This window comes from Chelonoidis abingdonii, chromosome 9 (assembly GCF_003597395.2).
Source record: "Chelonoidis abingdonii isolate Lonesome George chromosome 9, CheloAbing_2.0, whole genome shotgun sequence".
NCBI classification, from domain to species: domain Eukaryota; kingdom Metazoa; phylum Chordata; order Testudines; family Testudinidae; genus Chelonoidis; species Chelonoidis abingdonii.
The window spans coordinates 32,507,071-32,527,550 of NC_133777.1; the positions used below are offsets into that span (position 1 = coordinate 32,507,071).

The following is a 20,480-nucleotide window of genomic DNA, read 5'->3' on the forward strand; positions in this document are numbered from 1 at the left end:
CAACCTTCCTGGCTACCATGGCAGTGTCCCCCATTTGTGTCATGAAGTAATAAGAATGAGGAATAGAAACACTGAGTTTTTAGTGACATAAATGAGGGGGAGGCAGCATCTTGGTGCTATGACAGTCAGGTAGGACATTAAGCAGTGGGGCAGAGAAGCCCAGCAGCGCTGCTATGACAGTCCAGAAATTTTCTTTACACAGGAAAGAACGAGGCTGATGGAGCTCAGCCCCAGTTGCTACGATGAAGACAGTTACAGCCATTCTGTACTATCTACTGGGAATGACCGGGATCTTCCTATTTTACTCAGGCACCCCAGTCAGCCTCACCTGAAGCCAGCCAGGAGCACTCACAGTTGATAACAAGGACAGTTACCATCCTTCTGCACCATCTGCCACTGGCAGGGAGAGGAGCAAATACTGCACTTCACTGCTGCAGCATCGCGTCTACCAGCGCATTCATAAGACATAGGTAACACTGAAAGAGTCAAGAAACGATTTTTTCCTTTTCTTTCATGTGGAGGGTGGGAGTAAATTGACCAGCTATTCCCTGACACGCGGACAATGTGTTTGAACCTACAGGCACTGGGAGCTCAGCCAAGATGCAATAGTTTTCGGAGACTGCTGTGGACTTGGGATACTGGAGTCCTCAGTAACCCTCCCTCCTCCATAGCGTCCATTGAGTCTCTGGTTTCCCTTACACTTTCATGCAGCACTGTTAGCCTGGAATTTTTTTTTCTAACGCTTTGCATTTCGTCTTCTGTAACGGAGCTTTGCTAGAACAGATTTGTTTCCCCATACAGCGATTCAGATCCAGTATCTCTGTACAGTCCATGCTGGAGTCCTTTTTGGATTTGGACTGCATCGCCACCCGTGCTGATCGATCTCCACGCTGGGCAACAGAGAATGAAAATCAAAATTTCGCGGGCTTTTCCGTCTACTGGCCACTGCATCCAAGTTCAGATTGCTGTCCAGAGCGTCACAGTGGTACACTGTGATACCGCCGAAGCAATACCGTCAATTACGCCACATAACCCTAATCCGATATGGTAAACTATTTTGCGCACTCCTCTCGTCGGGGAGGAGTACAGAAACCCATTTAAAAGAGCCCTTAATCGACGTAAAGGCCTCGTAGTGTGGACGGTTTAAGCGTTAGTCGGTTTACATGCTGCTAAATCGGTATTAAATGCGTAGTGTAGACCAAGCCTATGATTGAGACCTAGTTTCAGACCATCTTTCAGTCACTGCCAATCACCTTTTCATTTCCTCATGCAAATTGTTGCTGTCTGGGGTGGGCAAAGTGTATAACACAGCCCTATCTTTTGAGAAAGGCTTGACAACCCTTTGAGTGCAAGCACACCAGCTTTTGGCCTTTGAGTCCCCATTGCATATTGCTACTGCCCTCCCTTGGAATATGATCAAGTGCCCAGAAACTTGTTACATAAAAAGATATAGTTGGATCTAGGTGGAGGCTGATGGGATGTGCTCTTTCTTTTAACTTGTTTTCCTCCATTCATAAAAACCTGTGTATTCAACCAGCTGTTAATTCCATAGCTAGTGGGAATGCGTCCCACACCATGTGAGTGGAGGCAATAAACTCACCTAGTCTCCTTAGCTGGCATGCTGGCTGCAATGCCAGTGCAAAGGGGTTGTATGAGGGCATATTACCAATGACTATTTTAAGATAAACAAAGCTGTTTTGAAACACTGAGTGGTGAACAAAGATCCTTTCCACAGCACCTATATGGCACTATGCTGATGTGTTCATGCATGCTGCTTCTCTCCAACCCTTTCATCCGCAACTCTCATTTTTTACATCTATAAATATATAATTGACTTTTATAATGGTTGTCCATTTGCTTTTTTGTAATAAACTTTGAAAATATCCTGCCTTTTCCTTAGTTATTTCACCACAGGGACAAAGCAGCATAAGACTGGGAGGGGTAGCTCAGTGGTTAGCGCATTAGCCTGCTAAAGCTACGGTTGTGAGTTCAATCCTTGAGGGGGCTATTTGGGGAACTGGGACAAAAAATCTGTCTGGGGATTAGTCCTGCTTTGAGTAGGGGGTTGGACTAGATGACTTTCTGAGGTCCCTTCCAACCCTAATATTCTGTGGCTGTCTAGGGAGCTTATTTGGGGTGAGGGGGGTTAAGATCAGAATGGAGGAGTTCAGGGAACTGATTTGATTGTTATACTTAACTCAATCTTAAAGCTCCATGTGCTGAGTGTCTTACATTTTCTCACACGCAATGGGGTGTACAAACCCCACACTGGGCAACAAGGAGTTAAGGGATTATTTTGGGCTCAGCCAGCCCTACCTCATCACACCTCCAGCAAATGCTCCATCTGCTGGAAGAATTAAAAGGCAGACAATTAGCTCATTTGGGGGCAGAGCTGGAGGTGAACAGGCCTACAGCTCCAGCAGCACAGAGCAGAGGGAAGCCTAACACAGCTGCCCAAAGGGGCCCTACCTAAGGGAAGGGAGGATCCACCCCAAGGACAACCAGAGGGAAGGATCCTGTGGACCTTGGAAACTCCCTCTGATTTATTTTGATTTGGACTTCCCCACTAGGGGAAACCCTTGGATTAAGCTGCCCCCAGGGTGGGAATGAGAGGAAGAGGCCCGGGGGGACAGCCTTAAGCATTCTTGGTTACCAGACTACTGGTAGCCCAAAGGGCCATGGGTGGGAGCCTGGTGGAGTGGGAGGGCCCGAGCTCCCAGCCCCACAATCTCCTTGGGACTCAGGGGTTGTGGCCTTGACCACTAGGCCATACTCCCCAAGCAGACCCCAAGTGAGGACCATTACACCATGACACTGAAATGTACTGCCAGTTTGTATTTTGCTTTGATGCTCTTGAGACTGAGATACAGCAGGGCCAGGGAGAAGTGGGAGTGTGGCAGAGGGGAGATATATAAGCCCTAGGCTAATTAAGGGCCCGTCAGGAACCTAATAAAAAAACCCTGTTTCAGGCAGACGGTGTGGAGTAAGGAAGGAGAGAGGACTGGAGTTTGGAAATGTGTTGCTGAGAACTGAAGGACCAAAGAAACAGAGGAAGGGAGACTCCCTCTCCCAGCGTCAAGGACCGAGGGTAATCCTACCCAAGAAGGAAGAGGGTAGGAAACCCACAGGGGTTGAGAGGGGCTAGGGCTCAGAGTGAGGTGCAAACCCAGACCCCTTCCCCACTTCCCTCCTCTACCACCTTTGTCGGCCACTAGTGGGGCCCGAAGAACACACAGGGCAAGGAGTGGAGTCCTAGCCCTCCCCTCTCCCCCAAGAAAAGCGCAGGACCCACCATACCAACATTGGCCATTTTGTCACAAGACCCATGCAATACTGCTTATAATGAAGTAGCCACCATCTGTAAAGACACTAGAGTCATTTAGCGGGCTAATTACAAGGGAGCGTTTGATGCCATTAATTTTAATGGCTGATACTGTATAGTTGGCAAACCATGTATTCATAGCCTTGTTCACAGGACTTTTAACTAGTTTCTTGCCTTTTTTCTCCATTAGGGGACCCAAGTCCCTCAGATTTCAGGATAGCGCCATTAACTTAGACAAGTAAGTGTCTTTTCAAACAACTGAACAAGCAAGCACGATGCATCCAGCTTCATGGAGGAGTGGCTGCACAGACAGTTAATTGTTGCCAAGACTTCCCATATTGAAAGAGCACCTCATTAACATGTAGTCCATTTAAACAATTGTTAAGTGTCAGCCCCCTCTGCCACTGTGTGTCCTCATGACAACATTTGTGGTTTGAATCACTTTATCTGCTGACACTTGCACCATAACAGCTGCGTGTTCCACACCTTTGGCCCATCACTTATGAAATTGCAAGGAAGCTACTGCTGCAAAGCACCAGCTCTGAAGTTGTGGGGATTGCAAAACTAGCATCCTACAATCTGACTGACATGCAGTAAAATGTTAAGGCTTGAGAATTTGAGATACTGCCTGAGCAACCGTTACAATAATCAACCCATTGTCACAGACTGGTCAGAAATCCCAGTGTCTGTACACGCAATGAATACACGTTTTCACTGCTGATGTTCACACATTTATTACATACAGAACAGATATGGTTCACTTGTTTGATAGCATAAGGGACAAAGCATGGGAAAATATTCATACAGCAGTCTCTTTACAGAATGCCATCTTCAGACCAAACTGCGGAGTTTACAGGCCTTAAGACACTTTTTAAAATCCTTTTATAACATACAAGGTACTTTACATACATCACAGTGGAGATATGATAGGGAAGTGTATTTAAGCCAATCAGCTTTCACCTTGCTGTTCTGTAGCCACTGAATGAGGATGATAGGAACATGAAAGCAGTGGCTGTTTGCTTAGCTGTCACTGGCCCCTTTTTGAAAGTGTGCTTCTCTTGAAAGAAAATCTGCTTCAAACTGCAAACAAGCCTGCTGAGATAAGGAGGTCTGGAACCTATTTTCTTAAGTAGCCATGAAATTTCAGTGGGAGACAGAGGACCAAGTACTGTCACTTTGATCAAACAGATATGGAACATAAACTATAACAGGTAAAAATCTCACACCATGTTTCATAATTATCACATGGCATACTCCATGAAACTAAATAATTGGGGTCAATTACATTTTTAAAAAATCAGCTCAAATATTGAAATTTAATTGACACTAATTAACAAAAGCTGTGAATTATTTGCTGTCTAAAGCCCTAAGTGACTTATCCTACCAGAAAGCATTTCTGGAATATGCCACAGCAGAATGAAAGCCTGACTCATTCAGAAATGTCACATGGTCAAACAGGCCTTTCTGGAATCCCTTTACACAGGTACACAGCTGGAGGACTTGATTCAAATCCTCTCCTGATCTCTGTCTCCAGAGAGTAGTACAAGTGCCTATGTAATATAACACTGATCATAGGCAATGCAACGCACCACCAAGCCTCTGTCTCCCCTAAATAGGCTGTTGGGGCCTCTGTTCTCTAGATATGTGCTGTTGCCTTCCCAGCACTCTGATGTGTGGCTAGTACCCCTGTACCCCTATATAACGCGAACTGATATAACATGAATTCAGATATAACACAATAAAACTGCGTGGGGGGAGGGCGCACTCCGGTGGATCAAAACAAGTTTGATATAATGTGGTTTCACCTATAAAGCGGAAGATTTTTTGGCTCCCGAGGACAGCGTTATAGCGAGGTAGAGGTGTATTTATTTCCCAGCTGTGCATGCACAATCCAAACCTCAAAAGCAATGGCAGCATTGCTACTGCTAAAGAGAAAGTAGGGGTCTTTCTTCACTGCCTTGCATTTTGGACTATGGGGGTATGAATAGCAGTGCACTAACTCCCCTGTGTGGATGCTGCAGATATGAAGTAAAAGTTCACGTTAACGCAGTACTCCTCAAACAGGATTACATTAATGCAACTAGGAACCCTTTAGTTCATACCGGCAGCATCCACCCAGGGAAGCTGACACTAGCTAGGGATTCAGGAGACCAGCTCTGCCACAGACTTCCTGTGTGACCTTGAGCAAGTCAGTCTTTCTGTTCTTCAGATCACTACCTGCAAAACCCTTCCCTCCCTCACAGAGTTGATGTGAGGGATAAATCCATCACACATTAAGAGGCATATTACAGTAATGGGGGGAGATAAGTTCTGCAGATAGACATGGGTACACTAGGTCATCTGGGATCCTAGAGTACAAAGACACTGACTGAGCCAGGAAACCAGCAAGTGAGGCAGTGCACCTGTGCTCAATGATTTAAAAGGCAAAGAACAGTGAGGAGCCAGGAGGCAAACTGTGGCATCAGGGCTTTTAACCAATGGGTCAGAAGAAGGAGTGAGGTAAAAAAACCTTGAGATATATGCACAAGATGACACTAAGATCTCCTTTCCAGCTTTTTATAGACTGATTTAACTGCAGGAGAGCGGCCATGAAACACAAATCCTGCCATAGCTATGTGCTAATCCCAAAGCGCCCTCTTGTCTGAGTGCCATGGCTTGGGATACACATGCCTGAACTTGCATTCTCACTGGGTTGCTGTTATGTACTGGGAGAAAGTGAGACAAAATCAACATCCTGCCTTTTCTTTTCCCCAGTACTCTTCTGCTTTGAGAGCAGAGCATTTCACCCTGCAGAAAGTCAGCACCAGGACTGGAATACATCTTCATGAGTCAATAAAACCTAGCTGGGTTAACACCGAAGCCATGGCACCGGCTACACTTTAAAACCAACTATCACTAAACAACAGCTTATCTCTTGAAATTTTTAAGGCTTGTTAAAATAATGAAACCAAGCATTTTTTACCTCCTCTTCCAAAAATACCACATGGACAAAATAGTGCTGGCTCTTCCTTCTGCTAATCAACCAGATCCCAGCAAACTTTCACGGCAGCAGTGTTCAAGCACTCTCTGGCCTGACACCAAACACCTTTTTTGCCTCTGACTCTACCAAGCAAACACTCCTCCCTGATTTCACGCTTACTCAGCACTATTTAATGTTACCAACTGACCAAAAAATAGCAGAGTAGGGACGGCTTTCTGTATATACCATGTGTTCCACACTCTACCCCTTCTCATGAGCCTGTTGGCCCTCTATGGCCAAATAGCTGAAGTGCTTCCTGAAACTTCTGTGTTCTCTTCTCTGCAAACTTCTGGTTTAACCTGATGCTGCCTGCTCTCAGATCCTGAGATAAGACTCGGTGCTTGGGGACAATCTATGCAGAGGGGATGGGATGAGAATTCCATCTGGTGAACTGGATAAAAATTTTCTTTGGGCTGTTGTGATTCATTAGCCTCGTTTCACTGGAGGACATGAGGGTGATGCACTGTTTCTCATGCAGGTGGCAGTGAGGTAACCTTCCTGACAACCTGGGCTAACCCTTCCAAGACATGCTTCTGTCTCATGCTTCTTGGAGAGAGGTATTTGCACAATTCCCAACTCTCAGCTTCACTCTGAAGATTCTCTGCCTTTTTTCCCCCCTTGTAGACACCAGCTTCAGAAGGAGAACAGTAATCCAACCACTCAAAGCACACGGGGCCCAAAATGAAAGCTTTAAGTTCAGAGGTTAGAATGGGGGTCACCATCCGATGCAGGAGCTGTTGCAGTTGTCTGGGGTTCAGTTGCCACCAGTAGGTGTAATTCAGGAGTTCTGTATGTACATCTTGGCATTCAGGTGGGAGGAGGGAGAGATATGTTGGCAGGAAAGGAGAGAATTTCACTCAGGGATGTATGAGACTTGCCAGACGATAATATGGCTCCTCTCAGCCTTGGAAAGCACTGGTTTCACTTGGGTGCTATCTTCAGCATTCTCCTCTGTCTCATCATCTTCTCCATCCCCTGCAGAGAGAATACAAACAGTAAAGAGGAGGGGGAAGGGAGATCCAAAGCATTACTGCCCCTCACAAAAGGCTCATGTCACTTAACAAGTATTATGGGCATCACTAACTGAACTCTTTCATGCCCGGAGGGACACTTGTATACAGCAAGACTGGTTAGGAGGGGGAAAAACAGATCTTCATAAAGAGACAAAAACATGGCCCTCCAATATCTCTGATTTCATGTACTGACCCATCCCTCCACCCCTATGGAGGACCCCTTCCTTATAACAGGTATGCTTCAAAACACAACAGTTCAAAGGCTGCAGCACTTGGGCTGTTAGTAGAGGAACCAACTAGGGGTCATGCTCCTCTTGACCTGCTGCTTACAAGCAGGGAAGAATTGGTAGGGGAAGTAGAAGTGGATGGCAACCTAGGCAGCAGTGACCATGAAATGGTTGAGTTCCAGATCCTCACAAAAGGGAGAAAGGAGAGTAGCAAAATACAGACCCTGGAGTTCAGAAAAGTAGTCTTTCACTTCCTCAGGGAACTGACAGGCAGGATCCCCTAGGAGGGTAATATGAGGGGGAAATGAGTCCAAGAGAGCTGTCTGTATTTTAAAGAAGCCTTATTGAGGGTGCAGGAACAAACCATCCGGATGTGCAGAAAGAATAGCAAATATGGCAGGCAACCAGCTTGGCTTAACAGTGAAATTTTCGGTAGGCTTAAACTCAAAAAGGAAGCTCACAAGAAGTGGAAATTTGGACAGATGACTAGGGAGGAGTATAAAAATATTGCTAGAGCATGCAGGGATGTAATCAGGAAGACCAACGCACAACTGGAGTTGCAGCTAGCAAGGGATGTGAAGGATAAAAGAAGGGTTTCTACAGGTATGTTAGCAACAAGGTTGTGGTCAGGGAAAGTGTAGGACCCTTGCTGAATGGGGGAGGCAGCCTAGTGGTAGATGATGTGGAAAAAGCTGAGGTACTCAAAGCTTTTTTTTGCCTCCATCTTCACAGACAAGGTCAGCTCCTAGACTGCTGCACTGGACAACACAGTATGGGGAGGAGGTGAGGAGCCGTCAGTGGTGAAAGAACAGGTAAAGGACTATTTACAAAAGCTGGACATGCCCTAGTCCACAGGTCTAGATCTAATGCATTGAAGGGTGCTGAGGGAGTTGGCTGACATGATTGCAGAGCATTGGCCATTATCTTTGAAAATTTGTGGCGATCGGGGGAGGTCCCAGATGATTGGAAAAAGACAAATATAGTGCCCATATTTAAAAAAAGGGAAGAAAGAGAACCTGGGGAAATACAGACCTCACTTCAGTCCCCGGCAAAATCATGGAACAGGTCCTCAAGGAAACCATTTTAAAGAACTTGGAGGAGAGGAAGGTGATCAGGAACAGTCAACATGGATTCGCCAAGGGCAACTCATGCCTGACCAACCTGATTACCTTCTATGATGAGATAAATGGCTCTGTAGATATGGGGAAAGCGGTGGATGTGATATATCTTGACTTTAGCAAAGCTTTTGATACTGCCTTCCACAGTATTCTTGCCAGCATGTTAAAGAAGCATGGATTGGATGAATGCACTATAAGGTGGATAGAAAGCTGGCTAGATCATCAGGCTCAATGGGTAGTGATCAACAGCTTGATGTCTAGTTGGCAGCCTGTACCAAGCAGAGTGCCCCAGGGGTCAGTCCTGGGGCCTCCCCCCCATCTTTATTAATGATCTGGATAAATTGCACCTTCAGCAAGTTTGCAGATGACACTAAGCTGGAGGGAGAGGTATCATAGAATATCAGGGTTGGAAGGGACCTAAGGAGGTTATCTAGTCTAATCCCCTGACAGATTTTTGCCTCAGATCCCTAAATGGCCCCCTCAAGGATTGAGCTCACAACCCTGGCTTTAGCAGGCTAATGTTCAAATCACTGAGCTATCCCTCACCCACATTGGAGAGTAGGAATAGGGTCCAGAGTGACCTAGACAAATAGGAAGATTGACCCAAAAGAAATCTGATGAGGTTCAACAAGGACGAGTGCAGAGTCCTGCACTTAGGAAGGAAGAATCCTATGCACTGCTACAGGCTGGGGACCAACTGGCCAAGCAGCAGTTCTGCAGAAAAGGACCTGGGGATTACAGTGGGTGAGAAGCTGGATACAAGTCAGCAGTGTGCCCTTTTTGCCAAGAAGGCCAACGACATATTGGGCTGTATTAGCAGCATTGCCAGCAGATCGAGGGAAATGATTATTTCCCTCTATTTGGCACTGGTGAGGCCACACCTGGAGTACTGTGTTCAGTTTTGGTCCCCCACCACCACAGAAGGGATGTGGACAAATTGGAGAGAGTCTAGCGGAAGGCAACGAAAATGATTTGGGGGCTTGAGCACATGACTTACGAGGAGAGGCTGAGGGAACTGGGGTTATTTAGTCTGCAGAAGAGAAGAGTGAGGGAGGATTTGATAGCAGCCTTCAACTACCTGAGGGGGATTCCAAAGATGATGGAGCTAGGCTGTTCTCAGTGGTGGCAGATGACAGAAAATGAAGCAACAGTCTCAAGTTTGCAGTGGGGGAGGTCTAGGTTGGATATTAGGAAACACTATTTCACGAGGAGGGTGGTGAAGCACTGGAATGGGTTACCTAGGGAGGTGGTGGAATCTCCATTCCCTGAGGTTTTTAAGGCCCAGCTTGACAAAGCCCTGGCTGGGATGATTTAGTTGGGGTTGGTCCTACTTTGAGCAGGGGATTGGCCTAGATGACCTCCTGAGGTCTGTTCCAACCCTACTAGTCTATGATTCTAGAGAATGTTGTAGTATTTTTCTGATAAGGACTGTCTATGGGGATTGATCTGGAGACGGGGTAGAGACAGCCAGTTGGGACAGATGGGGTCAGGCCAACCATGTGTCTTGGAAAAGGGCGGCTAACAGTAGAGGAAAATGCCCAAGTGCTTCCTCTAAAGCAGGAGACATGACAAGTGGAAATCATTTTCTGAACTCATTACGTTGCAACCCAGTTTCATCTCTAATCCCATTGGCCCATGTTTTACCCACAACCCTTCCCACCTCACCCCTTCCCAAAAGTAGGAGCTCACCAATCCGGAAATCGATGTACCCTTCTCCTCCACTCAGCACCAGGACATTCTTCAGCTTCTGCCCTTCGGTCTCAGTGGTAGCTGTGCTGGGGTTCTCAGAGGGGCTGTCCAACACACTCCCATTCAGGGTTGCAAGAACATTACCTGAAAGAGCACAGGTGTTCCTGTCAGCATCTCTGCCACACGCCCAGAATGCTCAGCTACAGGACACAAATGCCCTGCCAATCCAGTCCCTGCTGCTGGGAAACTGGATTTTATTCCAATTCAGACACAAAAACCAAAGGACCTTCAAAGGGGTAACTGATCCCTACAGAGTTAGAAAGGGTGCAGTGTCATCCACAGCATTCTGCAGAGGACAGATCAGGCCTCCCCTGATTTGGCAAAGCCCACAGATGTCTGGGGGGATAAGATGGTCAAACAGAAGACTGTAAACACAAGAATCCTCATGAGGAGGTGCTTTGGTCACCTTACCAGGAACAGAGACAAAGAACTTGACTGCATCACGGTGGCCATGGAAACAGAGCTGTGCCTGAGCCATGGAGCAGTAGGGGATGAAACTGCTGGCAGATTTGTCACTGCTGTCATCACCATACACGTGAATGATTCCACCAGGGCGATTCCCCTCTCCTGATGTTGGGGAGGTCTTATTGGCTGAAGACAGGGAGAAGAAAAACTTCTAGTAGTAGCTTTGTTCCCATTTATGTACCATCAGTCAGAGTGAGAAGTATGTAAGAAAAACACAAACCATGAGTCACGTAGGAAAAGCTTTAAAGGGGCAGATGCCCATTAAAGGTCCTGTTTAATGCCATCAGCCGCGCATCATGGAAGAGACCCTACTAGATTATCTAGGCCCTTTCTCTACTGGCAGAAGAGGCACAGTCACATTCACTGTTGCTAATAAGCTGTGCTTCTCATAAAAGGGGTACTTAGGTAATAGGGAAATGCTCCTCCCTGCGGGTTGGTTGGAAGAGTAATCCCAGCCCTACACATGCTGGAATGAGAATGTTCAGGGAATCTCAGTAAAGGCCTTCTAGAGCTACAATATCCATTCTTCCGAACTCAGGCTGGCTGAGTCAGTGACTGCAGAGTCATAACAGAAGCCTTCTGCCCCAGTGACCAGTCATGGTACTTAGATGGGCACAGTTTGCTGTGCTGATGAAAGGGTTAGTTCCAGGTTCATGCACCTGGAAAGTAGTGGCTGTTTCCCAGGTTGGTGAAGTTGCTCAGTTTCAAAGTCAAGTCAAGGACTCATGCTAATCTGTCAGTGCTCAGGCTGGCAATACAGCCTCCGCAGCGTTAGGGAAGGCACTCTCGATCCCAATAACATTCGGGCTCATCGAGTCAAATGGAGCAGAGTTCCTTTCCTAATCCAAGGAGAATTCTGCCACCAGCCTAAACCCTCATACCATGAGTTCAACTATCCAGCCACTCAAGAACTCCTCAGAGATTCAGACCATCCTCAGCTCTCACGGACTTGAATGGGAGGTAAGGATGTTCAGCAGCTTGGAGGATCAGGCTCTGAAGAAGTGAACACCTCCTTTCACCAGTGAAAACAGACTAGAACTCAGTACTCAGGGAGGGAGACTCCTTCCCTTGCATGCACACCCAGGCCAGCAGAAATTATAGAAATACAGGACCGGAAGGGACCACAATATGTTATCTAGTCCAATTCGCTGCACTAATGCAGAACTAAGTATTATCTAGACCACTGCTGACAGGTGCTTGTCTAACCTGCTCTTTGTCTAACATCTCCAATGACGGAGACTCCACAACCTCTCTAGGCAATTTATTCCAGTGCTTAACCACCCTGACAGGCAGTTTTTCCAAATCTCTAATCTAAATCTCCCTGTGATGTTATCTGGTTAAAATATGACCATGTAGATCATTGTTGCTACCACGGTTATATAATTGCAACAAATCTTATACAAAGTGTGTCAAGTAAGGTGTCAACAGAAACACTATGATTTGCTGAATATGATTATGCTGTGTATGCATGTATCATTTTTGAATCTGAAGTTCTAAATATTAACTATGTACCTGTATTTTAAATGTTTGCTCATGTGGAAACACCAACAAGGTGTTTAGCCAGCACATCATGAAGGACTATTTGAGTTAAATGGCTCATCAAGAGGCACTTAACTCTCAGTGGATCATGGGAGATGCCTAGCTACACTTAATGGATTTTCCTGTGAACGTTCTACCTGGAATATTAGTAATGGCTTCTGCTGTGACTAAGCAAAGCATGCATGGACATGTGACTTGCTTATGTGACTCCAAAACACCATCTTATTACATGTAATTTTCCACAGTGAGAGCAATGGGTTTCCCTTCAATTGGCAGAAAATATAAAAGACCCTGGAAACATCTTCATTTTGCCTCCTTCCCATTCAAAACTCTGGACTATGAACTTATACTAATGGGAACATTCTAGTTAAGGGACTGAGGACCTTCCAATGATCTGGAAGCAACCAGAGACTTAACAAGCAAGCAGTTTATTCCATCACTGTTACAAGCCTGATTCAAGAACTTTGCAATTATTGATATGATTCCTTTAACCAAGTTTAACTCTCACCTTTTGTGACAAAGTGGGGTTTATTCATCTTATGTTGCATGTGAGTCTTATTGTCCTATAATAATATTGTGCATGCCTCAGTTTCCCTGTGTACTGCACCAGTGCTTAGGTGATGGGAATTGGGTGTGTGATTTTTGCTGAGGCCCTCAGGGCAGTTGAGGCTGTCCAGCTGTCTGCACATAAGAGATAACTGAACCAGGAGGAGGATGTGACCAGGTGACACCTTTTGCCCGGTAAGCAGGACAGACCAGGAGGAGAAGCAATCGGTGTGTCGGGGGTTGGGTCGCTGGAAGCTGGGAAGTCTGCTGTGGGAAACTGGAAGAGGGGGAGTCCAGGGCATCTGGCCCAGGATTCCCCCAAGATGGACTTGGCTGAAAGTCACTGATTTCTGTGATAACAAGTTCTGTTCTGTGCTGTGTTCCTGTTGAGTAATAAACCTTCCATTTTATGCTGGCTGAGAGTCACATCTGACTGCAGAGTTGGGGTGCAGGGCGGACTCGCTGCGGGAAGGGATGCTGAATGCTCTGAGGTGAGACCCAGGAAAGATGAAGCTGTATAAGTTCTTGCCCTGGTGACAGTGTGCTCAGAAAGAGGAGGCATGCTTCCCCAGAGTCCTGACTGGCCTCAAGTGGAGCAGTTCCAGAGCATCGCTCAGAGACTCCGTGACACCTACCTTTCTCTTTCTTTCTTTCTTTCTTTCTTTCTTTCTATAAATAAACCTTTAGATTTTAGTTACTAAAGGACTGGCAACAGCCTGATTATTGGGTAAGATCTCAGTTGTATATTGACATGGGTATGTGGCTGGTCCTTTGGGATCAGAAGAATCCTTTTGTTTGATGAAATTGGTTTTAAATAACCATTCATCATTAAGTTTAGTGTTTTTGGTGGTGCTACAAGGATTGACATGCCTAAGGAGACTGCTTTTCTGACTTCTTGTTAGCCAGTGTGATGAAACTAGCTAGCCTGTTCCATAACTGGCGTTCCTCGAGATGTGTTGCTCAGGTGTATTCCACAGTAGGTGTGCGTGCTCACCACGTGCACCAGTGCCGGAAGTTTTTCCCTTAGCAGTACCTGTACTGGGGGAGCACCGCAGTGACCCCTGGAGTGGCGCCTGTATATTGCGCTATAAGGGGAGCCGCAGGCTCTCCCCACCCTCGGTTCCTTCTTGCCAGACAACTCCGACAGAGGGGAAGGAGGGCAGGGTGTGGAATAGACAGGAGCAACACACCTCGAAGAACGCTAGTTACGGAACAGGTAACTGTCCTTTCTTCTTCGAGTGATTGCTCCTGTGTATTCCACAGTAGGTGATTCCGAGCAGAATCTATTGGAGGCGGGTAGGAGTTCACGATGGTTCGGGACGAAGTACCATCCTGCCGAACCCGGCATCATCCCTAGACTGGGAGATGATCGTGTAATGCAAAGTAAATGTGCGAACTAAGGCCCACGTGGCCGCCCTACAAATGTCCTGGATGGGGACATCGGCGACGTAGGCAGCTGCTGAGTCCTGAGCCCTCATAGAGTATGCCCTCATGATAGGTGGTGGGGGAATCTCTGCCGAATCATAACACGTGCGTATGCACAGGTGATCCAGCGGGAAAGCCACTGAGTGGAGATGAGTTGCCCCTTAGCCTGCTCGGTTGAGGCAATAAAGAGTGGAGAGGATTTCTGGAACTGCTTAGTCTGATCCAAGTAAAAAGCCAACGCCCTACGCACATCAAGCGTGTGAAGGTGGCGTTCCTCGTTGGAGAAATGGGGCTTAGGACAAAGCATGGGGAGGAAGATGCTCTGCTTCATATGGAAGGCGGAGACCACCTTCGGGAGGAACTTTGGGTGTGGGCGAAGCTGGACTTTATCCTTATGGAAAACTGCATAGGGGAGTTCTGAGGTTAAGGCCTTGAGCTCTGAGACACATCTGGCCGATGTGATCGGCACAAGGAAGCCCACCTTCCAGGAGAGGTGCAACCAGGAACACGTAGCCAGGGGCTCAAAGGGAGGTCCCGTGAGATGGGACAAGATCAGGTTGAGATCCCATTGCGGCACGGGGGGCCTAGTGTACAGGAACGAATGGTCAAGGCCCTTCAGGAACCAGGAGGTCATTGAGTGGGAGAAGACCGAGTGGCCTTGCACCGGCGGGTGAAAGTCCGATATGGCTGCCAAATGCACCCTGACTGAGGCAGGTGCCAGTCCTGGGCCTTAAGGGATAAGAGGTAGTCCAGGATAAATTGAAGAGGTGCGTCGGAAGGGGACATTCCCCGCTCACTCGCCCACCTGGTGAACCTGGACCACTTCGCCACGTACCATCAACGTATGGACAGCTTCCTGCTTTCCAGGAGAACGGGCCTTACCTGCTCCGAACACTTATTCTCCTCCTTATTCAGCCACGGAGCAGGCACGCTGTCAGGTGGAGTGTGGCCAGATTGGGATGGAGGAGCCGCCCCCAGTCCTGGGACAGGAGGTCCGGGCGGAGTGGCAGTGTCCTTGGGGGGGCCGCCAAGAGGCGTAGGAGGGGCCTGTACCAGTGCTGGCGGGCCCACGCCGGGTCTATTAGAATGACTCTTGCCTTGTCTGCTTTCACCTTCTGAAGAACCTTGGCAATGATGGGGAATGGAGGAAAGGCATAGAGGAGCTGGCCTGACCAGCTCAGGAGGAACGCGTCAGAGATCGTGCCTTCCCCCATCCCTCCCCTGGAGCAGAACCGGGGGCAACACCAGTTCTGACGGGTTGCAAACAGGTCAATCTGGGGAGCTCCCCACTCTTGGAAGAGCCAGTGAGCGACCTCCAAGTGGAGCGACCACTGGTACTGGGGAGTGAAGACCCTGCTGAGGCAGTCTGCTTGTGTATTGTGGACGCCTGGGAGGTGAGCCGTCCTCAGGGAGATATCGTGGGCTACGCAGAACTCCCATAGGTTCAGAGCTTCCCAGCAGAGGTCTAGGGAGTGAGTCCCGCCTTGCCTGTTGATATAGTACATGGCAGCGGTGTTGTCTGTGAGGACTCTGACCACCTTGCCATGGAGGTGCGTGAGGAACGCCATGCACGCCAGCCAAACCGCCTTGAGCTCCTTGACATTTATGTGAAGAGGCAAGTCCAGGGCCGGCCATGTTTCCTGGGGGGTTTGCACATCCCCCATGTGGGCTCCCCAGCCCAGGTCTGAAGCATTGGACATCAGGTCTATGGACGGGTTGGCCTCCCTGAAGGGAACTCCTTGCAACATATTGCTCGGGCAGGACCACCATAGGAGGGAAGAGAGAATCGGGGATGGAACCATAAGAACCTTGTCCAGACTGTCCCAAGCTTGGGAGAACTGAGAGGCCAGCCATAATTGGAGGGGCCTCATATGGAGCCTGGCATGGCGGACCACGTAAGTGCACGCTGCCATGTCCCAGAATCCGAAGACACGCCCTCACCGTAGTCACATTTCGTAAAAAACATGGATAGGCCAAAGGGGAGGACTGTGACTTGGTAGTGGTTCATCCCCACCACGAATCGGAGGAAATGTCTGTACCCCTCGAAAATATGGACATGAAAGTATGCGTCCTGGAGATCCAGGGCAGCGGACCAGTCCCCTTTGTCCAGGGAGGGGATAATAGAGGCCAGGGACACCATGCAGAACTTGGAACGGGTTAGAAACCTGTTCAGGTTGCGCAGGTCCAAAATAGGCCTGAGACCCCCTTTTGCCTTCGGGATAAGGAAGTACCAGGAGAAGAACCCTTTGCCCTGAAATGCAACCGGCACCCTTTCCACCTCTCCTGCGTGGATCAACCGGTCCACCTCTTGATGCAGGAGACGGACGTGTTCTGGGTCCCCCAGGGCCATTGTGGATGGCGGGTGATTTGGTGGAGGTGAGGTGAACTGCAACCCGTAGCCCTTGGTGATGGTACTGAGGACCCATTGGTCCAAAGTTATGTGGGACCACGCCCAGAGGAAGGCAAACAATCGGTTGTAAAACACAAACTTTATTAATTGGGGGGGGGGTCTCCCTGGCAACAGGCCCGGTAGCCTCCTGCCAGTTGTCAAAACTGCCTCTTCCCCTGCCTCTTGCCCTTAAAGGGCCCAGGCTGTGGGGCAGAACAGGACTGCCGCTGAGACCGATGCTTCTGGTCTCTGGGCCTTTTGTACGGGGGCTCATATCTGCTCCTCGCAGGCTGAACTGCCAGAAGCAATTTGGCCTTGTCCTTAGCTGGAGTCCCAAGGACTGAAGGACCGGGAATCCTTCATCCCATGCAGCCTGATGTCCATCTGATCCGCAAAGAGCGCCCTGCCATCGAACAGGAGGTCCTACATCAGTGATTGTGCCTCCATCGATACTCCAGATAGCAAGAGCCACAACGCCCTGCGCATGGAGATCGCTGAAGTCATCGAGCGGGCCGCCGTGTCCGCTGCATCAGACGCCACTTGCAGGACTGCTTTCGCCGCCGCTGACCTGTCTTCCACTAGGGTCCTGAAGTACTTCCTGTCCCGGTCCAGGAGGAGGGGCTCAAATTTAGGCAGGAACTCCCACAGGTTGAAGTCATACCTGCTCAGTAAGCCTGGTGGTTTGCTATGTGAAGCTGGAAGCTAGCTGACGATAAACTTTTCTGCCAAAGGAGTCCAGTCTCTTGGAATCTTTATTTTTTGGGCTGGCCCTGACGCTCTCTGTGGTTTACCGATTCCACAACGGGAGAATTGGGTGTTGGTTGTGAATACAGGTATTCATGGTCCTTTGCCGGCACAAAGTATTTCCTCTCGGCCTTTTTCGAGATTGGGATCAGGGAGGTGGGAGTTTGCCACAGGGAGTTCGAAATGTTGGCAATACCCTGGTGCAGAGGTAGGGCCACGCAGTCCAGTGCCGAGGGAGACAGGACGTTAAAGAGGGAATCAGACGGGCCCTCCATCTCCTTGGCCTGCAGCTGGAGATTGGAAGCCACCCGCTTTAGCAGGTCCTGGTGTACCCTGAAGTCGTCCTGCGGGACCGATGGTGGAAGAGTCGCTATGGTTTTGTCCAGTGCCAGAGAAAGTGCCCGTACAGAGCTGGGTGCCTCAGTCAGTGCCGGTGCATCGATCCTGAGGTCAGAGTCCTGGCACAGGTCCGCCTACCCGTGACCTGCTGACTTGTCTTGTGGGCGCCCAGAGGAGACCGATGGAGCCCGAGACACTCCAGCGACCGAATGGGCCTCCGCTTGGGCTGACACTGATTGCCACGGTGCCCACTGGCACCACTGTCCTTGCCACGGAGCACCTTGCCATTGGTTCGGCTGAGCACAGGATGGCAATATGTGCCCCGGCGGAACGGCGCGTGTTGAAGGCGGGTGGACGTGCCCTGAGGCTGAGGTCGCCTAAGAACACTCGGTGTCGCGGGAGCAGTAGAAGCATCGTTTGTGGTGTCGTCTCCCTCAGGACCAGGATCTCGATGACGACGAGCAGTACCCATGCGATGAACTGCTTCGGTATGTGTGACGGCGACGCCCCGCTCGGTGCTGTGACGCTGAGGTACCCCGAGGGGAGCCTCTGGTGTGGCGCCTAGATGAGCGGGAGCTGGAATGGGAGCGGTGACGTCTGTCCCGTCGAGACCGGCTCAGGTACTCATGTCTAGCAGGTGAGCGTTCCCAGTGCCTCTCTCAGTGCCTCTGCTCACTGGCAGGCGGCGTGGAAGGTCCCCGCGACTCCCATCCCGGCGGCAGCCCAAACGGTCTGGCCGGTGTCGAGGGTGGCTGGGAGCTGACGGAAGAGTGGCTGCTGTGCGCCGAGTGGTGCGGGGAGGGGTCTTTGGAGTGGGAACTGTGGCTGCTCGGAGAGGTCTGGTGGGCACCCAGAGGGGGCTTGCCTCGTGACCTAGGGCCTGTGCCTGATTGCGCACTCGAGATGGACAGGGACATAATGTCCGTCACAGCCTGCACCGCTTCCGGCATCAAAGGCATCCGTACCGGTGGGGATGCCTGGGTCGACGGTACCAGGCTGCTCTACTCCACATGAGTCAGAGCCTTAGAGCCTGGGGGGGATAGAGGGCTGCCCAGCGCGAGACCAGCCTCCCCCTTGTCCTTATCGCGGCGTTGTTGTGAGGTTGAGTCTTCCCTTGCTTTTTGGCAAGAGAGCGGTGCCAACTGGTTGAAGGAACCTCGCCACGTACCGACGATGCGGTGGCCGGTGCTGAGTCCGATCTGCGCACTGGCATCAGAGTCAGCGCCGACTCCATCAGGAAAGCTTGAAGTCTGAAGTCTCTATCCTTCTTGGTCCTTGGCTTGAACAACCTGCAGATCTTGCAATGGTCGCTGATATGAATCTCACTCAGGCAGTGAAGACACTCAGTGTGAGGGTCACTCCTGGGCATAGAATGGCGACAGGAGTGGCACGACTTGAAGTCTGGGGCACGGGACATGCCCTGAGCCCACTCTATTAATTGAAGAACCATCTACAACAGTACCACTAAGGCCGAGAAGAAGGGCTGCAACAAAGCTGGAGCACAAAAGTTCCGACTACCTTCACCGGCAGCAAGAAGGAATTGAGGGTGGGGGGAGCCTGTGGCTCCCCTTATAGTGCGATATACAGGCGCCACTCCAGGGGTCGCTGCAGTCCTGCCTCAGCATGGGTACTGCTAAGGGGAAAACTTCTGGCACCGGTGCATGTGGCGAGCATGCACACCTACTGTGGAATACACAGGAGCAATCACTTGAAGAAGAACAGAAGTTTACATTTGTTGCTGGTTTGCTATAGCCTATTTTGCTATAGCTGGTTTGCTATCTGCCCTATTTCTCAGCAGCTTATCCTGAATTTGGTATTCTCAGTTGTGACCCACGGAGACATGGTTACACGCCCTCGCTGCAGCTTAAGCTTCTTGTCCTTTTGTCAGTGGTTAAAGAGAACAATTTATCATCCTTCTCTTTATAACAACTTTTTCTGTGCTTGAAGGCTGTTCTCATGTCCCCCACCCCACCCCTAGTCTTCTCTTCTCCAAACTAAACAAACCAATTTTTTTCAGTCTTTCCTCACAGGTCATGTTTTCTAGACCTTTAATCAATTTTGTTGCTCTCCTTTAGACTTTCTCCAATTTGTTCACATCTTTCCTGAAATGAGGTGCCCAGAACTGGACACAATACTCCAGCTGAGGTCTTCTCAGCACAGAGTAGAGCAGAAGACTGATTTCTTGTGTCCTGCTAATACATCCCAGAATGATGTTTGCTTTTTTTGTAAGTGTTACACTGACGACTCATATTTCATTTGTGATCCACTATGACCCCCAGATCCTTTTCTGCAGTTCGCCTTCCTACACTGTCATTTACCATTTTATATGTGGAGTACTCTGCATTTGTCCTTACTGAATTTCATTCTGTTTTTTTCAGACCATTTTTCCAGTTTGTCAAGATCCTTTTGATTTCTAATCTTGTCCTTGCAACCACTCCCAGCTTGGTATCATCCACAAACCTTGTTAAGTGTATTCTCTATGCTATTATGCAAATCATTTATGAAGATATTGAATAGAACTGGACCAGGACAAATCCCTGAGGGACACCACTCAATATGCCCTTCCAGCTTGACTGTGAACCATT

General features: G+C 49.0%; 1 protein-coding gene across 25 annotated transcripts in view; it reads right to left on the bottom strand.

Annotated features, from left to right (window-relative positions):
* Positions 1-4,040: 4,040 nt before the first annotated feature.
* The window catches only part of MAPK8IP3 (mitogen-activated protein kinase 8 interacting protein 3), a 167,700-nt gene continuing 151,260 nt past the window's right edge, over positions 4,041-20,480 (bottom strand). For all 25 annotated transcript variants that reach the window (XM_075069343.1, XM_075069338.1, XM_075069344.1 and 22 more), the window contains 3 exons: positions 10,860-11,039; positions 10,389-10,532; positions 4,041-7,316 (listed from right to left, as the gene is read on the bottom strand). In XM_075069343.1, coding sequence (XP_074925444.1) covers positions 7,195-7,316; positions 10,389-10,532; positions 10,860-11,039 — 446 coding nt within the window. In that variant the 3' untranslated portion in view covers positions 4,041-7,194. The remainder of the gene's footprint in view (positions 7,317-10,388; positions 10,533-10,859; positions 11,040-20,480) is intronic.